Genomic DNA, 23,598 nt, shown 5'->3' with positions numbered 1-23,598 from the left:
TGTCCACCTGGAAAGCCTTGAAGTGAAACGAGTGGAGGCCGGTTTCGGAGGTAATTTTCGGCCAAACGGCAATCAAATCGAAAAATTCGAAGCGGACGATCTGTTGGTATCTATCGAAAGAAGACGTTGGTCCATAAAAAATCATTGGAAACTACACCGTATGAACCACGGAATTACGGTAAGTTTGAGAATTTTGGTACATTAGCTGTACGCTGATTGGTCGATTAGCGCGACCGTTGAGAAACGGGCCAGTGACGCTTTGTACAGCGTTGGTGAGGGCTGAAAGTGCCAGAGAGGATCGTGTATTTCTGGCGAAGCATTCCAATCACTCGCTCCACATGGATACGGACGCGTGACGCTTGTCGAGCACTGTCCAATTTCAGCCTGGAGAGTTGCTTCTTCCCCTTCGTAAATGGGGGCATCACCAACTCTGCGCAGAACATGCCAACGCTGTCTTCAACAGTGAAACCACGGTCAGCCAGCACCTGGTCACCCGGATTTAGGAGACTAAGCAGACCGCAGTGCTCTGTGATGAACTTGTCTGAGGCTCTCCCGCCCCATGCATGCGAAATAAATGTAATGACACCTTGTGGCGCTACGCCAATCAAAAACTTTGCAGTGTTATGGCTTTTATAGTGAGAGTACGTTTGAGCTCTTGCCATCAGATCAGAAGGTCGTTCACAAAAAACTTCAAAGCAGTCAATAATGACAGCACAGCCCGGGAAATGCTTACGAAATTCAAGTGGCAGAGTTTTGCGTAGTTCGTCCCTTTCCGGTCATTTGACAAGTGGTCCCCGCATCACATGCATCACCCGGATCCAGCGCTGGAAAATCCGGCACACGGTCGACTGGTGAATGCCGAATCTGTACGCCAAGTCTTGGTCCCGACAATTCAGCCGAAGCTTCATGAGAACAATCAAGAACTGCTGGAAGAGAGAGAGCGTGTGGCGGTGGTGCTGTGGAACTCTCTTCTTCACGTGTTCAAATATGCCCATCATGGTCCCAAAAGACTGCAAACCAGTGTAGAAGAGCACCTTCGCGTTGTCTTTCTCAAACGACTCGATTGACAAGGTGTCACCTTGTCCTGGAGCGTTTGGCCTCCGTTTGCTTTCCAGGACCAAACGGTTGTTTGTCTCCTCCAGCCGCGTCAAGTGCTCCATATGATTCATGTCAGTCTGCGATGAGACACTGGAGACTGCTACAGGATCAGACTCTACTTCTGCACCATAGTCACCAGGCAAATCTGCCATTGTCTCTGTGAAGTCATTCCCGGAGGCGTCCACTTTCACTGGTGTCTGCGTCTTGCTCTCCTCGAACGTCAGCTTCCGCTTCGCTCGGCGTTCATATGCCACCAAATCCCTCTCCGCTTTACGCTTTACAGGAGTCCTGACATGTTCAAAAAGTTTCGGAACGTAAGCGGGAGATAGTGGATCGTTGCTCTTCTCTGCGCCTACGAAATGGTCTGAACAGATCCTGCTACTGTCAGTTGGCTTCCAATTCTCTCGTCTCACAGCCGCAACCCATAGTTTGCGCCGCTCGTCCGCTACAGGAAACTTGTAAAACTTCACAGCCGTTCCAGGATCGGCACGATTGCTACATCCGACGGCTGCACAACTCTTCGGCATGTTGAAGGCTAAACACTTCAGCAAGCGAGACACCAGCGGAAATCAAAATAAAAGTGAGGAACGATAATGTCGACAACCAACAACAAATTTTACTTTTCCTCTCAAAGACTAGTAAAAAATAGTTCAAGCAGAAACGACTTCATTTTGCCACCCCTGCCACTCGCAGCCGCCTTGGCGCTCCTCGTGACGTCATTCGCATAACCTCTATAGGGCTTGAAAGTGATGACGTCAAAAACGGCCTGGGAGTAGTAAATTGACATCAGATTTCTATTTTGGATCCACTAAGGTGTGACTTTGCTATTGCCTCAGTATGTGGGTGCATAGCAACCCACTCATGTCGTATGCAGGTGCAACTTTTACTTCGCCACCAGTTGTCACCCCGCCCCCACTAGCCAAATCAGTCAGTTTCACTGGCAACATCACCTTGTTGTGAGTGAGACCGCTTGAAATGTGCTTGGATCCATACAAAAACTGGATCCAGGTGGATCCAGTTTTCGAATTTTTCAAATATTGTTGCTATGCCATTGCTATGGAGTGACGTAGCACTTTCAAGCCCTATAGTATAGGACTGGACAGGTCTGTGTGTGCCTGAGTGCCTGCGTGCGTGTGTGTGGTGTGCGTGTGGTCGGGTGTGCGCGCGCGTGCGTGGGTCTTCCAGATGTAGGCGTGCGAGCTCGGCGCGGCCGAGCAGCACTGATACGAAGCTTGATGCGAACCATGAAATGATCGGTGAAACCGCGCATAACGGAAACATCCTGACAATGCCAATGCTGAGACTGGCGCATGAGCACCATGACCATGTCTATAAGATGTGGGAGCCTGGTGTGTGGGGTGTAAAGAAGGCCTATTCAATAGATGACTGTATACACGAATTGCTCATCTGTTGGCTGAGAAGAGGGGTGAGCACTACTCTCATGTAATGGCATTTGTTAGATGCAGGATTTCCTTCAGCCTTCTGAAATCCTGTATCATGTGCATTCGCGGTTGTAGGCGTTTAAATTTTAGTTTGAAATTTGCACCCTCCTGCGGAGCCCACGCTGCTTTGGCAGTGGCGGAGGCTCGCTTGCCGACGTAACCGTCGGAGATCATCATGAACAATGGACTGACTAATTATTCACTTGTCCTGTCTTTCTAAATAACATGTTATTGCACATGTTCTTGGTTTAGTTTTTGGCCTTTTTCGTGCTTTGGAGTTATGTGTTGTTGAAAAAACTCTACTCTTATTCTGCTTACCTTGCGTATTTGTCCCTGCTGAAACAGCCCGTGGTGGAACTAAACTAAACCATAAAAAGGCGGCTACACAATCATGGTCTAGGATTATGTACAATGACTATGTACATGAGAATGAAGTTGAAGACACCACTGCAGCTGTACTTATGGTTGATCATATGGTGGTAAAGACATACCTGGCAATATGGCGGTAAACACACGCCTGCCCACACACGCTCTCTAGGCTGCAAAGTTCTGGCACAGAGCTCTCCTTCTCACCACCACCACCACCATCAGTTCGCGCCTGGCGCCTGGTCGATGCATGGCTGGCGGTATCCGGCATAGCAGGCTGGTACATCAAGTAGCGCATGGCACATTGATGATGACACAGCAACGACATAGCTCGATTGCGACGTACGTTTCGTCCCCGCTGGACTCATCAGGCAATCTTCTTCTTGGATGTCTTCATACGGAGCTTGACTCGCGAGAATGAAGTTGAAGACACCACTGCAGCTGTACTTATGGTTGATCATATGGTGGTAAAGACACACCTGGCAATATGGCGGTAAACACACGCCTGCCCACACACGCTCTCTAGGCTGCAAAGTTCTGGCACAGAGCTCTCCTTCTCACCACCACCACCACCATCAGTTCGCGCCTGGCGCCTGGTCGATGCACCATATTGCCAGGTGTGTCTTTACCACCATATGATCAACCATAAGTACAGCTGCAGTGGTGTCTTCAACTTCATTCTCGCGAGTCAAGCTCCGTATGAAGACATCCAAGAAGAAGATTGCCTGATGAGTCCAGCGGGGACGAAACGTACGTCGCAATCGAGCTATGTCGTTGCTGTGTCATCATCTATGTGCCATGCGCTACTTGATGTACCAGCCTGCTATGCCGGATACCGCCAGCCATGCATCGACCAGGCGCCAGGCGCGAACTGATGGTGGTGGTGGTGGTGAGAAGGAGAGCTCTGTGCCAGAACTTTGCAGCCTAGAGAGCGTGTGTGGGCAGGCGTGTGTTTACCGCCATATTGCCAGGTGTGTCTTTACCACCATATGATCAACCATAAGTACAGCTGCAGTGGTGTCTTCAACTTCATTCTCGCGAGTCAAGCTCCGTATGAAGACATCCAAGAAGAAGATTGTCTGATGAGTCCAGCGGGGACGAAACGTACGTCGCAATCGAGCTATGTCGTTGCTGTGTCATCATCTATGTGCCATGCGCTACTTGATGTACCAGCCTGCTATGCCGGATACCGCCAGCCATGCATCGACCAGGCGCCAGGCGCGAACTGATGGTGGTGGTGGTGGTGAGAAGGAGAGCTCTGTGCCAGAACTTTGCAGCCTAGAGAGCGTGTGTGGGCAGGCGTGTGTTTACCGCCATATTGCCAGGTGTGTCTTTACCACCATATGATCGACTATGTACATGATTCATTGATGATTATGTCATGATGAGTTCTCACCTAAAATTATTTGTAGACTGTGAGAACTCATGACAATCAGGACTGTACTTGTGTACATGACATTCATTCTGGATAAATCATAGGAAACCGAACAAGTCCTGGACTAGGTAAAACATAATCGGATTGTATGAGAATGAATGACTCGAATAAGGCCGCGTGATGCGCCACGCAGTCTTGAGATGACCCGTGTACCCTCGGCTTCCTCAGTGAGATCCTATATGATCCTACACTGAGCCTTTTGGAGAGTGGATGTGAGTGAGCCAGAGCTGGTTTCCTGTTGAGCAAGATTTCCTTGCTCACGCCCTACACGGCTACTTCCCCTTGTCCCTTGCCGACTGGCCGAAACGAGAGAGCTTGGAAGCTCAGGGCCCTACGCTATGCTTTTTTGCCTTGATGACCTAGGCAAAAAACGCATAGGGATGTTATAAAGCTGTTAAAGCTCAGCTGAAGAGGAAGCGAGACTCGTACAGCTTGTATCGCAAGTATCCTACCACTAGCAATCACGAGCATTACAAGTGCGAACGTAACAGAGCACGAATCCTATCTAGAGAGGCTCACCGCCAGTATGTGTCCTCCATTAGCACTAACCCCTCATCCATTATTGCATCCACCCCTAGTTTGTTCAAGTTTGTTAAGCAGCTTCGTTCGCCGACCCCTGTTGGAAACCCTATCATCACTGAACTCCATGAAAATAACACAGTACACAACGACCCTACCCAGATTGCCAATGCTCTGAATCGCCAATTCATCAGCTTTGGAACACCGGATGATCCTGCATGGTCTCTTCCTGGTATTCCATACCACGGGCTCCCAGCGCTACCCTCTTTTAGCACTACTCCCACCGCCATTGCCCAACACATCAGTCGCCTAAAGCCCAAAAAGGCGGCAGGTGCAGATGGCATATCCCATGAACTCCTAAAAGCCCTGTCTCCTAGTTTAGCTATCCCTCTCAGCCTAGTTTTCAACCAGTCCTTCGCCACCGGAATCTTCCCTGATGTCTGGAAGGCAGCTGTGGTTGTGCCTATTTACAAGAATAAAGGCAGTAAACTGTCTGCATCCAATTACCGGCCGATTTCACTCCTTTCCACCATTTCAAAGCTCTGTGAACGTGTGGCATTTGGCCACTTATACGAACATGTGAACCCGGTCCTTGACCCGTCACAGTCTGGATTTCGGCGAGGCGATTCGACCGCCTGGCAGTTGCTGAGGCTTGTGCAGAAGCTATATGAATGCAAGGATCAGAAGCAATTTAGCCTCCTATGTTTTTTCGACCTGAGCAAAGCATTTGACACTGTCTGGACAAGGGGTCTCCTCCATAAGTTAGCAGCGTTTGGCGTAGCCGGGACGTGTCTGCAGTGGCTCACCAGCTATCTCACTGAACGTCGACAGAGTGTCCGAATTGGACATGCCCTGTCCGCCCCTCTAACAGTCAAAACTTTAAACCGTACGCGATGGAGGCAGGAGCAAATTTTGGAGCTCCTGCTCCATCCATGTTTTCCTTCAAAGTATCGAAAGATTGGCCTTCTGACCATAAGTTTATACTGCAGGAACTGTCTGGCAATTCCTTAAACGTGAAAGAGTCTGTCAAGCAGATTGATCTGCATGGGAAACCTGGTTGGTGCCAAGTCACACTTTCAAGTAGAGCTCAGCGCGAGACGGTTTTGAGCAAGGGACTTTGCATACGAGGTGAGCAGTTGGAACTGCATCTCCCCGACGAGGGCTCCACTCAGCTCCATGTGTTTGGTTGCCCTGTCGGAATGCCTGATGGCCCACTTTCGGCATCTTTGTCGGTTTTCGGCAAGCTCATTGGTCCGCCATCACACGGCAAGATCAGCTTCGAAGGCACGTCCTTCAAGACAGGAATCAGGTACGTCAATATCGTACTGTCTAAACCCGTGTTATACGCATCCCATATTTGGATCCCGACCCCGGCATGATTCCATTACCCCCTACCCCTACCCTTGCATGCAGTAATTCATACACACTCCAATACCCCCTACCCCTGCATGCAGTAGTTCATACGCACTCCCTCACCCCGTACCCCTGCATGCAGTAGTTCGTACACATTCCATTACCCCCTACCCCTAGGCCCCTGCATGCTGTAGTTCATACGCATTCCATTACCCCCTACCCCTGGCCCTGCATGCATTAGTTTGTACACACTTCATAACCATATTTGACCCATTATCCCCTACCCCTAGCCTTGCATGCAGTAGTTCGTACGTACACACTTATAACCATATTTGACCCATTTCCCCGCTGCCCCTGCATGTTATAATTAGTACCGTACACATTTGTAGCCCGTTTTCCCTCCTTCTGCCCCTGCACATAAAAACCACCGTACACTTGATCTAATTACATCCCTTTATAGTGTACATAGTCGGGCTATACACATAATATACGCGCCCAGCTAAATGGGCGCGCTCATGCATTGCACCGTACATTCTATTCTAGTTCACTCTAAGGCCACACTTAGTTTTTTCTATGTTTCTCGTCGCCGCGCGCGTAGGTTTTCACAATTTTCGGAAGAAAAAAAAAAATTCGCACTCCTGCATGTGTACGGCATACATGTACAATGCAGCAACGCAAAGTGTCAAAAATCGCACTTTTTAGTACGCGGGTACGACGCGGTGTCTGCATGCAGCAGAGCTGTTGACTGGCGTGTCACCCTACTGCAGAGTGCAGGGCTGGCCGGTCCAGTGCCGGCCTTGTCATGCTTTCTTCAATCGCTTCCGCGACACCTCAACTCGCTCATGCAAGGACTTTAGCCTCGTTTAGGTCCGATTCACATGATTCACCAGGAAGGTATCACTATCAGAAAGGTGAGAATCCCAGTTCACAACTACAGTGAGTTGTGGCCAAAGAAACCCGGCCTACGACTCACCGGAGTCAAAAGCAGCTCCGCGTTTCTCTTTCAACAACACCACGTACGGCCCAAGCACCCATCCGAGGGCCGCATTGGCCCACGCATGAGACTTGGCGCTGCTTTCAGCTCACGGATCGGATTTCTTTGGCAACAATACGACTTCGCCTTTGCATGAATCTCGTTTCGATCCCGTGAAGACAGCGAAGCTGGAGAGTGAAGTCGATATCTTCGTTTTGGACAGCGACAGGCTTTTATTTTCCGTCAGTCTGGCTACTGGTATTTTGAAGTTGAAGCACTGAGGTGTAGCGCTGGTGTTTAGTTTTCGTGCGTAGGCCGAATGGCCGAAGTCATCAGCTTCTCCGTCATTGTTGACGGTCGCCGTTGCCTTGATTGGTATGGTGAGAGCGTCGACGATGACAAGTCCTTCCGAAGCGTACTCGAACAACTACTGGCCGACGAGGATGCACAGTTCAAGGAAGACGTCAGCGCAGTGATGGATGGAGATAGCAGCATTTCTGTGAAGGTACAGAAGGAACCATCCTTGCAGTCCGTGTGCATCACCGTGCAACCAGGCTTGGTTGCAGTACCGACGTGTCGGCGGTTCGGGTTCTTCGTCACGTTCATTGTCACAACGAAGTCCGAATCACAACAGCAAAGAACTGCTCCCCGTACGAATGCGTTCTCTGCGATGATGGCGGCGGCAACGAAGCTTTCACTGCCTGAGCCTCGCGGGTCCCAGGAGTACCGTGAGTCGGAGAAGTTCCGTGGCGACTGGCGTCTGCGGAACGACGTCGTGGAGATCCTACGCGAGCAGAAACTCGGGTGGACGCATGGCGAGGAAAAGACGAGTGGAAAAGCATTCGTTGATGCGATAGCTGATGTTCTCTTCGCCATCTCGCCATCAAAGCGCTTGGCGACTCTGAAGAGCAGAGGAATTGTCATCCCCGCTGTGTTCGAGTGCATGGTCAGCAAAGGCAATGAGTACAACGACCCAGGCCAACACAAGCACAATGTTGTGAAGCAGTTCACTCAGGACGAGGTCTGTCACCTGGCAGACCAGCTGTATGGTGTTCTGTCCTACCCTTGGGTGAACACTGCTCGCTGGAAGTGCTTGACTGGCCATATTGCTGGCTTGGCTGCTGGACTCCGGAGCTATGGCAAGTACCTTGCAGAGTGCGCTATGCGTGTCCAAAGTCGTCATGAAGCTACAACAGCAGCACATCATCCTGGCGACGGGACATCAGCTAACATCACCATGAAAAAGGGTGTTGTGCGCACGGATGGCAAGGTGATACAGAGATACCAGCAGTTGGAGAAGGACCTAGAAATGAAACTGGAGTTTCAACCAGTTCACCTCAATCCGCTCATGCCCATCATCCGTCATGACCGGTATATGTACCTGCAGGAGTTTGCGCTCCCCTTTGATATTGAGATGCTGAGTTACAGCCAGGGTGGTAACCTGACCACTTTGTGGTGGTGCTGGAAAGTTGAGGAAGCTGACACTGATCGCACAGCAAAGGTTGTCGATGGTCTGAAACAAGACATTAGTGTCTACCACACGCGGGCAATGAGACGAGCGTTTGTCAGTCGCTATGGCATGCTGTCATCCACAAGTCCCACTGTGTTGACGGAGATGTACAGAGAGCTAACTGGTGATCAGTCTGCACTGTCCTGCACTGTCACTACTGCTGTCCACCAACGGCTGAAAGCGGCACTAGATGCGCAAGATCCAGACATGGTGTTTGACCTCAGAGAATTGAATTCTGGGAGGCCAGAAAAGTACCAGCCATTCTGGGATGCAGCGAGGGCATTCTTAGAAGCTCATTCTCTCCAGGCCGTTGACAGCCGACGGCACGGCACTGTCACCCATCTTGCTGCAGCTGTCTCAACACGTGATTTTGTTGAGCAAGTTGCCAAGACTGTACCGGAAGGAACACCCATACCATCCGTTGAATGGGTTCAGTTCCAGTTCTGGCCGAGCAACCCGTTCACCCAGTCGGCACGCTGGTACACTGGCAAACTCAACATCCGCCATACCCTGCAATCTCGGCAACTCCATCACGACCATCCGGATGCGCACTATGCTGCGGCTCAGTTCCGCTACTTGCGAGAGTTCGCAGTGCAGTATCGTGACTCTGCTACACTGGTGTCTATGGACGACAAACATCTTGTTAAGGTCGGCGAGCCCGGCTTCCCAGTCGCTGCAGTCGACCGGGGGCGCTCTGTGGTTGTCGGAACCACGGAATCATTCCAGGTGGCTGATCATGACTTCACCAAGCTGAAGATCACTCCATCTGTTGCCCTCGTGTGTGAAACTCCGAACTCTATCGAGGAGTCGTTCTACCGAGGAAAGGTCTATGTCTCAGTGAAGCACACCGCATTCCAGCCGTCATCACCGCTGCGGCATGCAGCCGAGTTGAAGAAAGTTCTGCGAAGGGCTAGTGTGAACACCGTCAAAAAGCCGATTCTTCTGCTCTACACGGATGGAGGGCCTGATCACCGCGTGACCTATGTATCTGTCCAGGTGTCGCTCATGTGCCTGTTCAAGTCTCTCGGCCTGGACTACCTTGTCGCAATGAGAACAGCACCGATGCAGTCCTACCGCAACATTGTTGAGCGTGTCATGTCTATCCTGAACCTTGGCATGCAGGCAATTGGCATGATGCGATCCACCATGGCAGATGATATGGAGAAGCTGCTGAAGAATGTCAACTCTATGGCTGAGCTGAGAGCACAGGCAGAGCGCCATCCGGCCTTGAAGGATGCTGTGAGCAAAGCCATGGAAGCACCCATGGAGCTCATGAGCAGTACATTGTCGCGCCTTAAGCTGAAGGATGAGCCTGTGACTGTTCTGCCAGGAGCTGATGATGCCAGCATTGACGAGATGTGGGAGGAGATGAAGACCATTGATCCTGCCGTTAGCCGAGCTGACACCACACAACTCGCTATCAAGAGCAAACAGCAGCTCCAAGAGTTCTACAAGCACTGCTGCCATGTCCGCCATTATGCTTTCACGATCAAGAAGTGCGGCGAGGAGACCTGTGAGATCTGTGGTCCTCCAGTCCTTCCCAGCGACATTTTCAGCACTCTGGCCATGTTCCCAGACCCAGTGAAGAAGCCTGGCAGTGAAAGCTACCTACCATTCGCTGAGGTATGGGGCAAGGCCACAGATGACAGTCGGCCATCGGCACGATTAACCAAGGGAGGGACAAAGCCGGATCAACAGCGTGAAGGTGATGTCCAGCTCAAGGCTGAAACTGCCAGGCTGACTGTCGTCTGCAGTGAGTGTGCCAAGCCAAGATGTGTATTCAGCTCGTCCCGCCTGAAGGACACACAACAAGTGGCCATCCGGCAGGCACTGGATGACACCGACTATGTCTGTGGAGCCGCGCTTCTGGCGCCTGACCACGAGCTCCATCGCCTGGTCGTTGTCCGAACAAGCCTCGACTGCTCTTCTGACGTGGAACGAACGTATTTTGCGTCGAAGAAGAGTTTTGCAGCCGTCTGCTTCTCCTGTGGTGCCAGCGACCCTCCCGCCCCAACACCAGAGCAGCGGGAGAGGTACCAGAGTATCCACATGCCATGCCAGTCGTGCGGCAGCAGAGGTACAAAGCCCCGCACCCGTGGTGAGCAGAAAGTGGGAAACGCATCGTCCCGGAAGCGCAAACATGCTGAGACAGAGAACTAGTCACGTTAGCCAGACACGATTCTGTTAGGCAACATGGACTCAGTGTTCGCGATATACCTCGCATGTACATTCATTCCACACGTCAACTGATTCAACATGCGTGTCACATGTATTTTTGTGTTGTATTTGGAATATATCAAGTGATGTGGCAGCCGATCATCCCCGTTTAGTTTATCTGTCGTACTATTGGCTGCTTTGTATGTACATGTATGAGCACATTGTTGCTCTTTGCTTGCTATGTGTGAGCTGATAATCCACCATAGATATCATGGGAATAGCACTTTTTATTAGTGATGTCATGACGTATTGATCACACATGTACAATGTATACAGTTTTCAGTAGAAATTGTTCTTGTTTTTTTCTTGACTTTTGTTTTTTTTCCGCCCGCCCGCGTACCTTTTGTTGAAATTCACCGACGAGAAACATAGAAAAAACTAAGTGTGGCCTAAGATAACCAAACTTCGATAATCTAGTCAGAAGTCGAATACATCCCCTAATGTTGAGGTCTAATAATTCTGTCCTCGTCCCGTGAGATATATGCTTTACAGACTCTAATAAACTGGTATCTCTGATTGTCTGGTGTGAACCAATAACGGAAACCCCTTGTATAGACAACATTGGCGCCCAACTTTGGTTCTAATTACCCACTCCCTTCGCTCTACCGACTACCAACGACTCTCTAATGAATATTCCCGGTGCCTTTCACTTCCCCGCGTGAGTAACTTCGATAAGCTTGTGTATCATATTAGCAAGAGTACATAACTACACAGTTATGTACTCTTGATATTAGTCATAAGTGCTTCTGCCTACCGTTGTGTTCTTGTTCGTTTTCCTTTTGTGTTAATTGGTGTCCTTTTGTGGTGTTTCGGGTGCATCAGACTTATCAGCCTTACTGTCTAGTGTAGCATACTTAGTACGAACCTGTTCGGTCTTCCATATTTGATCTTGAAAAAAAAAAAAAAACTATTCAATATGTCAAGTCAATCTTCTTGGATAATGCCCCGTCCATTCTCAGGCAAAGAGAACGAGGATTTCGAAGCATTCTTATTAGATTTCGATAATGCTTGTGATGCCAATGGTTGGGATGATACTACCGTTCTTGCTCGGCCTGTCCGTCCAGCCCCCATAAGAACCCGAGGGGAAGCATCTGGTTCACACTATACGGTTACCCCATCTCCTGTTACGTCTACCCCGGCCCCACCTAAAGAGGCTACATTTTATACTCGGTACTCTGAAGCTTGTTCGGACGGTCCTTACGCACCTGACGATATTCCAACACCAAAGATTCATTATGCTGATGATACAAAGTCCAAGTCTAGTGCCAGTAGTAGTAAGCCAGATGCCTCCCTCCCCACTAAAGATTATCAGTGTCCGGGTCCCCTTGGTCGTGGTTCAGATGTTGGGACTCCCGTTACTCATAAACCCTTTCTGACTGCTCTGGAGGCGAAGGATGAAGATGCTGCACGCAAACTTCACTGTAAACTTGTATTGTTAAAGAGGTCACTTCGTGACAGTGCTGCACGTTTCCTGCTAAGTTTAACAGTGGTAGAATGTGGGCAGTATGACACCCTTCGCAAAATCCTTACTGAGCGATACATGCCAGCCGAAGCCCAGTACGTCCGTAGAACCCAGCTACGCACGAAACGCCGCCAACATGGGGAATCGTTGTCGACTTTAGCCGACGACATTCGTTTGTTGACAGCCAGGGCTTATCCCAGAGCAGGAGTACTAGAGAGGGATGATTATGCCATGGAATCTTTCATTCAGGCTTTGGGCGAGTCATTGCGTGCAAGGGTTAGGGATAGCCAACCTGAAACCATGCAGGATGCACTGCGTAGGGCTCTGTATTTGGAAGCACATTCATTTGCTGATGCCTCTGCCAGACATGAGCGTAATCATGGTAATGATCCGTACAGTGCAGCTGTGTCTTCTGTACGAGATGAGCGTCCCCCTGGGTCTGGTTCTAAGGGTAATAGTAGTAACTCCCGTGCACAGCAGTACAATAATGAACCCGATACGCTCACCCGTCTCTGTTTGGCAGTAGAGAAACTCGAGACTCGCCTGTCTGCCCCTGTTAGTACTTTTAATGGTGATCCCCATAAAGGCCGTAAACCCCAGTACGATTCTTCCCATAATGAACCTACCTCTATTTCTGCCCGCTCTTATGGCACAGGCCCGTCCCGTGGCTCAGTCCAGGGCCCACCTTCTTTTGAGTCTGGTTACCAGACCTCCCATCATGATAATTATGCTAGGCGTTATGACCCTCCCCGTGGCTCAGTCCAGGGCCCACCTTCCTTTGAGTCTGGTTATCAGCCCCCCTATCACGATAATTATGCTAGGCGTTATGACCCTCCTCGTGGCTCAGTCCCGGGTCCACCTTCTTTTGAGTCGGGTTATCACGATCACCCTATGCCACATGGTCCTCCCCGTAATTTTGATCATGATGCATCCTATGCTGCTCGTCCTGATCCAGGGATGGCTTATGGTCCCCCTCCACCCCGTAGTAAACAAGGTTCCGGGTATGGTCCTCCTCGTCATGGTCCCCGTCCACATAACAGTCGAGTTGAGTTTAGGGACAACAGGAATGGTTATCGTCCTCCTGGCCCATCTTCCCACCCCACCCGCTTTCCTAATAGCCATTTAAACTAGTTACTGAGGCAGATTCTTCAAAGCTTGTCCGTAACTGTGATTATTCTACTCCATTTGAAGTTCCTGCCGATGACTCCGCTACACATAAGTATTCTAGTAATGAAAGCTTGTCAGTTTTCCCGTCTGATAAGGATTCTAATTGTTCCAATAATTTTCAAAGTAAGGCTGATGGTTTGTTGCAGTCCGCTGTGCCCTTGAGTGATGCTGATTTTCATTCTGGGTATGACAGGGACTCACCTGTTGGTTATGAGGTGCTTGTGGATGAATCTCCGCGGGAAGCCCTTTATTCTAAGTATTTAGAGTGTTGTGATGATGACTTGGAGGCACATGTCCCCCTTTTGCATGATGTTGAAGAAGATGAGGATGAACCCCTTCTTCCAGTTGTGCCTCCACGTCCTGTTTACAACACCCCCCAGAATAGTCTTAATGCCCTACAGATGTTGATGGATGAAAATACGGATGTAACACCCGTTTTGCCGCTCGACTCCGCTGTTCAATTATTCATGGCCGAGAATTTAGACGAAACGCCTGTTTTGCCTTTCTGGTCTCCGGTCCAAGTAATGATGGAAAGCAATTTTGATACCACGCCCGTGTTACCTGCTGAAAAAGTTGGTTTTCACGATGACTTATCTGACGATGAGGAATACCTCGACTTGACCATCCCTAATGTTTCTGCACACTCTAACGGATTTTACGTATCCGGTACTTTTGAGTTCTCCAATACAGCTGATAATTCAATTACCCCTGTTCACGTACGCCGTATTCTAATTGATACGGGTGCCGCTGTTTCCCTAGTTAGCGAAAGTGTCCTTAAGCAGTCTGATGTTTTTCCGGATTACCACAGTGTTGAAAAGTTATTAGGTGTAAGGCGTCTATATTCTGCAGAGGGCCGCCCCATGGAATTTTCGGGAGCCGTTACCTTTTCATTGCAGCTAGACCAGACCAGCACCCCCTTGGAATTTTCAGCCATCGTAGTCCCTCATTTACATGAAGACTTCTTATTAGGTGCAGACGTACTAGTTAAATATGGCATAATTTTGAACATGAGTAATTGTACGTTGAGCTGGAGTGGAAGTTCGACTCCTCTAGTACCGTACATCCCCCGTAGAACTGTAGAGCCGCGGTCTCCAGTTCAGGACACTGCTGACACTTTGCATGAGCTGGTGCATTTTCCCCGCAGAACTGTGGAGCCACAGTCTCCAGTTCAAGGTAGCGATGTAATTTTGAATGAGCTTGTGAGCATCCCAGCCCGTTCAGAAGTCATTGCCATAGGCAGAATTGCATGTTCTTACTCGACTGGCTTGGTTGAGAGAATGCCCTCCCCTAATTGCAGTTCTGTACTTGATGATGACGAACCCGGAGCCCAGTTTGCTCACGACAAAAACTCACACGACAACGTTGAACTTTTCTTATTGTCAACTAACTTTGATAACTCATCGCGAAAGCAAAGAAAATGCAAACCTCTCACGGCTGAGGTAAAACGAACAAGCCCTCTTTCTCTCACGACAACTCCCCCAAGCAGGGAGCAACAGCAATATCAAAAGCAAAGAAAGCGCCGCGCGTACGGCACATGCGGGGCCATATATGCAACCTACGACAAATTAGCAGCAGCGCTGGTACAACAGAAATGTACAAAACGCCGGAAACGTAAAGGTCATGAACCCATGCGACCCCCTGCCGGCGTGGACAGGGTGGCTACAGCTATAAACGGACTCATATCGAGCCAAGAAAGATACGCGACAGATACAACTCAAGCATATAGAAACAAGAAATAATTAGTGCACTGCAAGTGCCAGCGTAATCTGGCATAATGGCAAATATTGCATAGTAGTGAAGGTGAGTCCTGAACAAGCAGCATACAAAGCTTGCAACACGGACATAATACACGCGCAATTGTTGCATAGTAGAACAATGCCCGTCACGCACCAAAAGAAGCAGAACTCAGTGCTAAATAGAGGCTCTTCTTATCAATTCTCCCCTTCCTCGATATCTCATATCGAAAGTGTGCCATAACGGAGATCTATGCAATACAAATTGCATCATAGTAGAACTACTACAAATTGTAGTATCACACAGATAACTAAGAATCTAACTCGTGATACACTGAATGGCAATAATGTGTCACTGCGATGACTTCACTTGCATGTGTCGCATACTACAGTTCACAGTGTTACTCACTCTGGTGTGGCTTCCAATGGGCACAACCTTGCAATAGGTCGCACAAAGGTCTTCTCACCAACCTTCACCTTCGCTACTCGTACGTGACCGTCTCGGCCTGGATACGTTTCCAGCACTCGTGCCAATGGCCAGTGCCCTCGTGGTGTATCGGGTGACAGAAGTAGCATGACATCACCGACTTGAACTTCACTTTGAGGCTTCTTCCACTTCTGTCTGGCGCTCAGGCTTGGTAGCCACTCCTTGATCCATCTCTCCCAGAAGTGGCGCACCAGTTCTTGTACTCGTCGCCACCGTCGTTGAGGATTGAAGCTCGTGTGGTCGACTGTTGATGGAGCAAACACACCTCCCATCTGGCCGAACAGGAAATGATTGGGTGTGAGTGGCGTCTCATCGAGCGGATGGCTTGACTGATAGGTCAGGGGCCTCGAGTTGATTAGGCTTTCTGCACCAACCAATGCACTTGTCAATTCTTCGTCTGTTGTCTCAGCATTTCCAAGTATGGCGTAGATAGCACGTTTGGCAGCTCGGACCATCACCTCGAACGATCCTCCAAAGTGTGGAGCGGCTGGTGGATTGAACTGCCAATGAATGCCCTGATCGGCGGTCGTCCGTACTATACAGTCTTGATCCAAAGCATCGTGTAACTCCTGAAGCTCTCTCTGCGCGCCGACAAAGTTGGTTCCATTGTCTGATAACATATGCTGTGGTAGACCACGGCGTCCAACGAATCTGTAGAAGGCGTTGAGGAATGAGCTTGTGTCGAGTCCATAGGCAAGCTCCAAATGCACTGCGCGTGTAGCGAGACACGTAAACAGACATAGATAGCGCTTCTGCCTCTTTCTGCCACGCCCTTGGACCGTGGTAAATGGACCGGCAAAATCTACTCCGGTTCTTGCGAAAGCTCGGAAGGATGGTGTGATCCTGGTGCGTGGAAGTGGAGCCATTATCTGATGTGCAGGCTTGGCCTTCAGCAGCTTGCATCTCGGACACTTCCGTTCCACCTCACGAATTGCTTCCCTGGCGGCATTGATCCAGAATCGCGCACTGATATTAGCGAGGATGTGGTTAGTGCCTCCCACATGCTGAGCTAACTCATGATAGTGCCGAATGATGAGCTGGGTGACGGGATGATGACGCGGTAAGATGATTGGGTGCACTGTATCCTCTGGCAGGTACTCTGCATATGCCAGTCTTCCTTGACAGCGCAGTACACCGTTGTCGTCGATCATTGGGTTCATGGGACTTAATTCGCTTCTTGCCGACACCACTTTTCTCTGGCCGAGCACCTTGATCTCGTCCGAGAAGGCATCATGTTGGGCCATCTTCAAAACCTCGGTCTCTGCATCACTGATCTCTGCTGATGAGAGCGGACCTGTCATTCTGTCGGACTTGATTGTACGACAATTGGTCACGAAGCGTCTCACTAACGCCCTTGCGCGGAGTAGTCGGCTCCATGATCCGAAGCGCTCGGGGTCAAGCCGCCATTGCTGCTGTTGCTGGTTGCTAGGACCTGTCGTCTTGTCATTGTCGGCCGCTGTCTGAAACAGGCTTGTAATTGCGTTGGTCTGCTGTTGTTCTTTCTTCTCTTCCTTGCGCATCGTCTCGACATTGACCTTGGTCTCCACCCGCTGTGGCCAAGTTGTAGCATCCTGTAGTAGATATGATGGACCATTCCACCACATGCTGTCATCTACTTGTTGCACTGAACACCCTCGTGATATCTTGTCGGCTGGGTTTTGCTCGGTTGGTACATGATGCCATTGCGCTGGTTCCGAGAACCCTTGTATTTCGCTGACTCGGTTGGCCACGAACGTTTTATACCTCTTGCTTTGGCCACGGATCCAATACAGGACGTTCATGCTATCCGTCCAGAACACCAGGGCTGACTTCGGTAGCGCCAATGCGTTGGCGATCTGCCTAGCCAGCTGTTTCGCAATCACTGCTGCTTGTAACTCCAGGCGCGGGATGCTAGTTGTTGACAGAGGGGCTACTCTCGATTTCGCTGCAATCAATCGTGATGTTACTTCATCTGTACTGCCCTGCACTCGGTAGTAGGCAACTGCTCCATACGCCTTTTCTGAAGCGTCAGCGAAGATGTGGCATTGGACGTTTGAAGCTACTGGCTGATCCGGTGGCTGGAGACACCGCGGAATGGCGACTGATGCAAGCAGTGGGAGTTCTTCAAACCACTGCCGGACAGCTTGGCAAAGCTGCGGATCCAATGGATCATCCCAAGCGACACCGTCTGCCCACATATCTTGCAGCAACATCTTGGCTCGGATTGTCAGAGGAGCCAGAAGACCCAAGGGATCGAATATTGTCGCCACTCGTTTCAGCACATTCCGCTTTGTGTACTGAAATGTTTCCGGTAGCGGTGAGAGCTTGAACGAGAAGGCGTCACTAGTTGCATCGTATTGCACTCCTAGCGTCTTCACTGAGGGCAAATCACTTTTACTGAGGTCGACTTGCAGTGCTCGGTCTGTTGCTGGTATCTGCTCTAGTACTTCCTTTGAATTGGAGATCCACTTGCGAGCAACCATTCCAGTGTCACTCCACAGATCTGAAAGTTGTCGATAGAGGCTGATTGCATCTGCAACTGATGGTGCTGAATCCAGACTGTCATCCATGTATGCCGACTGAAGGACGGTCTCAGCTGCTTGCGGCCATTTGCTACTGTTTGCCTTAGCGTGCTCCTGGGTGACCAGCTGTGCGAGGAATGGTGAGCAATTGACACCGAACACGACTCTGGTGAATTCATACTCGTCTGGTTCATTGTCCCGCCCTGGGTCACTGCGCCACAGAAATCGGTGGTACGGACGATCCTCTTCAGCAAGATGAATTTGGAGATACATCTCACTGATATCACAGGCCACTGCGATCGGATTCTTGCGGAAGCGAAGTAGTACTTTCGCTAGATCCTGTTGCAGCTTAGGACCCTGATGTATCGTATCATTCAGCGAGACTCCATTAAGGCGAGCAGATGCATCAAACACGATACGCACCTTGGTAGTACTCTTATCCGGTCTGAGTACTGGGAAGTGTGGTAGCAGCCATTTGGATGGTGGAGGGCGCTCGCCTGGTAAGACTAGTCGAACGTACCCTTTTTCCACATACTGTTGAATGATTTTGTCGTATGATGCTGCTACATCTGGTTGCTTTGCTAAACGCCGTTCGGTACTACGGAGTCGCTGCATTGCCATCTCTTGGTTGTTGGGCAGTTGTGGGCCGTCTTTACGCCACGGCACACTTACTTGATGTCTCTGGTCGTTCTTCACCATTGATTTGACAGTTGCATCCACGATGGTCTGATCATCTGGACTGAATGCGGTTTCCAAATCCGAGTCGGTCTTTTCGAGCTCCCAGAACTGTCGGAGGAGAGTGTCGGCTTCCATTTCGTGCCTGTCACCCGCGTACAGAGTGATGGCGGTATGTGCATGTGACGTTGTTGCCGTTGGTCCAACACAAGTCCAGCCCAGTGGTGTTAGACGGGCAATCGGCTCACCTGGTTGCCCACGAATGTCCCTCAGCGATTCGTGCAGGTTAGCATGATCATTTCCAATGAGGAGATCTACGCCTCGATTGTCATTAATGGCTGGAAACTGGATGCCCTTCAAGTGTTTCCATTTTGGGCCATGTTGACGCCAATCAATTGCGGGGAGGTCTCCCACAACTCGTCGCGTTGTTCTTGCTTCTATTCGAGCTGTCTCACGTCCGTCCAGGCCGGAGATGTTCACAGAGACAGGAGTAGTGGAGAATGTTTCCTGCCGTCCATTGAGCGTGCTGATTGTCACCTTCTCAGTATGACCCTGTAACCCTAATTCAGCGGCTACATCAGCATTTATATATGACATCGTACTCCCGTCGTCGAGAATAGCATTCACAACCACTTGTCTGTTGGCATTGCGTAGTATCACTGGAACAGTTCTCAAGGACACTGGTGTAGTTGTGGTACTTGGTTTGTTGCACTCCCCTTCCCTGACAGACAATGCCGTTCCATGTACCTTGTTGTCTGCCTTGTTAGAAGCCTTGTCGCTACTCGGTGAGGACTTGCTGGTGTGGTTACTACGTGGCTTGCTGCTATCTGCTGGAGCAGATGTCTGATTGACACTAACAGCATTACAAGAGCCTTGTCTGTTGGAGTCGTGCAAGGTCCGATGATGGGTGTCCTTGCAACCGTCAATGCCGCAGGTGTACGTCTTTGAGCATTCCTTGCCAGTGTGACCATATGACAAGCATCTGAAACAGACATTGGCTTGCTTTGCTACTTGCCACCGTTTTCCGACACTGTAGAACTTGAACTCCGCACACTTCCACAGTGGATGCGGTCCATTACATGCCGGGCAATCTCGGTTCGCTGGCATACCAGCATTCGCGAATGTACGCGCCGTATTCTTGAACATTGGTGGCGTCCGGCTGGTGAACTGTCGTCTATTCACACTGGCTGATTGAGCTGGCTGTGACTGAGCTGCCGCGTTGCCACTGAATCCGCTCACGGTTTCTGACGCTACTACCAAGAACTCTGCCTCCAGGTTCACCCACTCGAGAAGTACTTCAACTGTCTCTGGCTGAGATTTATCATGTCGCCACCGGTGGTATTGGGCGAGGTTACGTTCGTCTAGCTTCCTCAACAGACTGAGGTAGAATGTGCCATGGCCCAATTCCATGGCTCGACCTGAATCTTTCATGTTGACTACGGCCACGGCAAGCAGCTCGGCAAAGTGCTCCATCTCTTTCGGTCGGTTGGCTCTCACTACGGACATACTATCGATCTGTTCAATATGTAGAGCCACACGGCGTCGCTCACCGCCATACTTGCGCTCTAGCAACTTCTTAGCTGCGTCATAGGCTGATGGTGAGTAGCCAAGTCGCTCGATGGCTGTCAGTGCGTCTCCTGCCAAATACTGCCTCAATTGCAACAGCTTGTACTGAGGGGTGGCGGGTGCACTATCTACACATGCCATGAAAGCTTCTCGGAATGACTCATACGTACGTTTGTCACCGCTGAATATTGGTATGCCAACTCGTTGTAGCTGCTTCCATGGCTCTGCACGAGCCTGGTTTTGTTGCATTTGAGGTAGCCCTGTTGCATACATTTGATTTCCAATATTGGATGGTGTTGCATAAACCATTGGCTGTTGCATGTACCCGGAAGACATCTGTGGTTGGTGAGTATGCCCATATACATTAGTTCCCGTAGAAGCCATTGACATTGTGCTCACAGGCGGTGCCTGCCACTGGATACCTGACTGGGGCATCTGTGGTTGGTTAGTATGCCCATATACATTAGTACCCGTAGAAGCCATTGACATTGTGCTCACAGGCGGTGCCTGCCACTGGATACCTGACTGGGGCATCTGTGGTTGGTGAGTAGGTCCATATACATTAGTACCTGTAGACATTGGATGCTTTCTGAAAGAGTGTGGATTAGCCTGTGTACCAACACTGTACTTAGTATTCATTGCAGTATTCACACTATGCGTACTGGTTGAGGATACAGAATTGCTTGGCAGAACATTGCTACTGCCCAAGGGTAATGTAGGACCAGTAACCTTAGAACTACTACTAGATGTACTGCCTGAGGTAGTTGTGTTTGCAATAGCAGGCCTAGCAAGAACACTCACACCATCATTGACACTTACTGTGGTACTTGTCATGGTCACTGTTGCAGAACCATCTGTATACTGGCCAATGTTGGACTGGACAGCGCTGGTGACCTCTGGCCTGTCTGGGATGGTACCACCAGTAGTACCAGTAGCTGTTGAAATTGAGTGCCCTGTTACTGCTGCGCGGTCATCAGTGTCAAAAGGTAGTTGTTGATCAGTTGCATTTGTTGCATCTCCCCTGGCGGACCTGTTCACGTCTCGTTGTTGTAGCGATCTGGCCAGCAATCCCGGTTGTGACTCAAACCCAAGTGGTCCTGCGGACAGTTCATTGCCGTAAACATGTCCTGGCCACCAACCACCGACTTCTCTGGCTTCATCGCGGCACTGTTGATACGAATTACCGGTATACTGCTGCGTTTCAGCTGAGGCGACTGGCACGCCGTGAGTTGTTCTTACAATTTCAAACGCCAAGTCCGTCGCTTCGTCAAATTGCCTCTGGAGTACTTCTAGCTCACTAATCATCTTATCCTTCTCTCTCGCATTACTCTCTGCTTCGTATAAACCAGCTAGATCTGTGATCGTCCCTTCCGCTCTCTCATATGCTATTTCGAGCTCGTTCATTTCTCTTTCGGCATCGAAGTAGCTCTCATCGTCCGTACATCGCATCTGCACTCGCTGGGCTTTTACAATCAGCCCTCGTCGGATGTTCGTGAATTGCTTCTTGTCCTGCGTTTTCCTGGCTCGGAGTGCACAGATGCTCGATCCTGCTTCACCGGCATCACCCGACCCACCTTGCGTTGGTGGCGCATCGGATGTCTGCTCAGCGTCTTGATCTCGGCAGCTCCCTGTGCTTGCAGTATCGTCTGCAACTACCTCCGACGGTTGAGCCTCGCTCCTGGAGTCCTGCGGTTCGTTGGAGCCTTGTTGCTCCATCTCAACTAATCGTGGATCACTCTAGTAAAAACCATCCTCTGCTACCAATTTGATGATGACGAACCCGGAGCCCAGTTTGCTCACGACAAAAACTCACACGACAACGTTGAACTTTTCTTATTGTCAACTAACTTTGATAACTCATCGCGAAAGCAAAGAAAATGCAAACCTCTCACGGCTGAGGTAAAACGAACAAGCCCTCTTTCTCTCACGACAACTCCCCCAAGCAGGGAGCAACAGCAATATCAAAAGCAAAGAAAGCGCCGCGCGTACGGCACATGCGGGGCCATATATGCAACCTACGACAAATTAGCAGCAGCGCTGGTACAACAGAAATGTACAAAACGCCGGAAACGTAAAGGTCATGAACCCATGCGACCCCCTGCCGGCGTGGACAGGGTGGCTACAGCTATAAACGGACTCATATCGAGCCAAGAAAGATACGCGACAGATACAACTCAAGCATATAGAAACAAGAAATTTAGAAAAGCGATCCTGTCAGCTTTTCTATTATTGTGTTCACATGGCGCTACCTAACGACACCGCTATTCAGACACGTTGTCTACGTAGCTACGTAAGTTTCTACGTAAGATGCTCGGTACCTGGTCCTGGACCAGGGAGCTACTCCATGGCTCCTACCATCGCGCGGCCGGCTGGCCGCATGCGTGTGCATTGCAGACTTTTTGTTGTTGCCTTTTCGGATGTGCATGCACGACGAACTTCCTTCTTTGGAACTGCTTCTTGCATGAGCTGTTTCGGATATTTCGTCTCCTGGCCTGGCTTATTTCGTTTCGGCGCTGCTGAGACCTCCTTTCGCGGAATATTACTCAATGACAGGTGAGTTGACCAGTTCACTTTGATTCATTTGCTTGTGTTGACTCTTTCATTTACGAAAAGTGTGCTGATTTTGGGCGGAATGAAATTAATAATGGAAAAGCTGACAGGATCTCCTTTCTAAATTTAGCTTTTCCGCTGCCGAGGCCTCCTTTTACGGAATACTCAATGACAGGTGATCTCTGAGTTGACCAGTTTCCTTCGATTCATTTGCTTATGCTCACCCTTTCATTTACGGAAACGTGTGCTGATTTTATTCGGATTTACAGTCGACCTACCCTTATAACGATAACCTCTATAACGATATTACCCTCAAGTTATAACGATATTTTTCTGCCAAACCAAATCACTCCATTGACTTGTGTATACAATGCCTTACCTCTATAACAATATTGCTATAACGATATTACCCCTATAACAATATAAAATGGGCTGACCAATCGACATTTTCCATTTTATAACAATATCTAGCAGGGAATATGTAGAGCCTACTATCCAGGTAGGGCAAGCTTCACTTGATAAGTCGTTGGGACATGACGAAATG

At 49.8% G+C, this 23,598-nt stretch overlaps 2 protein-coding genes across 2 annotated transcripts; both read right to left on the bottom strand.

Annotated features, from left to right (window-relative positions):
* Nucleotides 1-776: 776 nt before the first annotated feature.
* On the bottom strand, nt 777-1,625 carry LOC135826178 (THAP domain-containing protein 5-like). The gene has a single exon (XM_065338808.1). The coding sequence runs from the start codon at nt 1,623-1,625 to the stop codon at nt 777-779; it is 849 nt and encodes a 282-aa protein (XP_065194880.1).
* A 14,055-nt stretch (nt 1,626-15,680) lies between these two features.
* LOC135826177 (uncharacterized) lies at nt 15,681-22,220 on the bottom strand. Its single transcript, XM_065338807.1, has one exon. The coding sequence runs from the start codon at nt 22,218-22,220 to the stop codon at nt 15,681-15,683; it is 6,540 nt and encodes a 2,179-aa protein (XP_065194879.1).
* Between the last annotated feature and the right edge of the window lie 1,378 nt (nt 22,221-23,598).

The sequence above is a fragment of the Sycon ciliatum genome, chromosome 10 (assembly GCF_964019385.1).
Source record: "Sycon ciliatum chromosome 10, ocSycCili1.1, whole genome shotgun sequence".
Lineage (NCBI taxonomy): Eukaryota > Metazoa > Porifera > Calcarea > Leucosolenida > Sycettidae > Sycon > Sycon ciliatum.
Note: the sequence above shows the minus strand (reverse complement) of the source record. Positions and strands in the feature narration are given on the sequence as shown.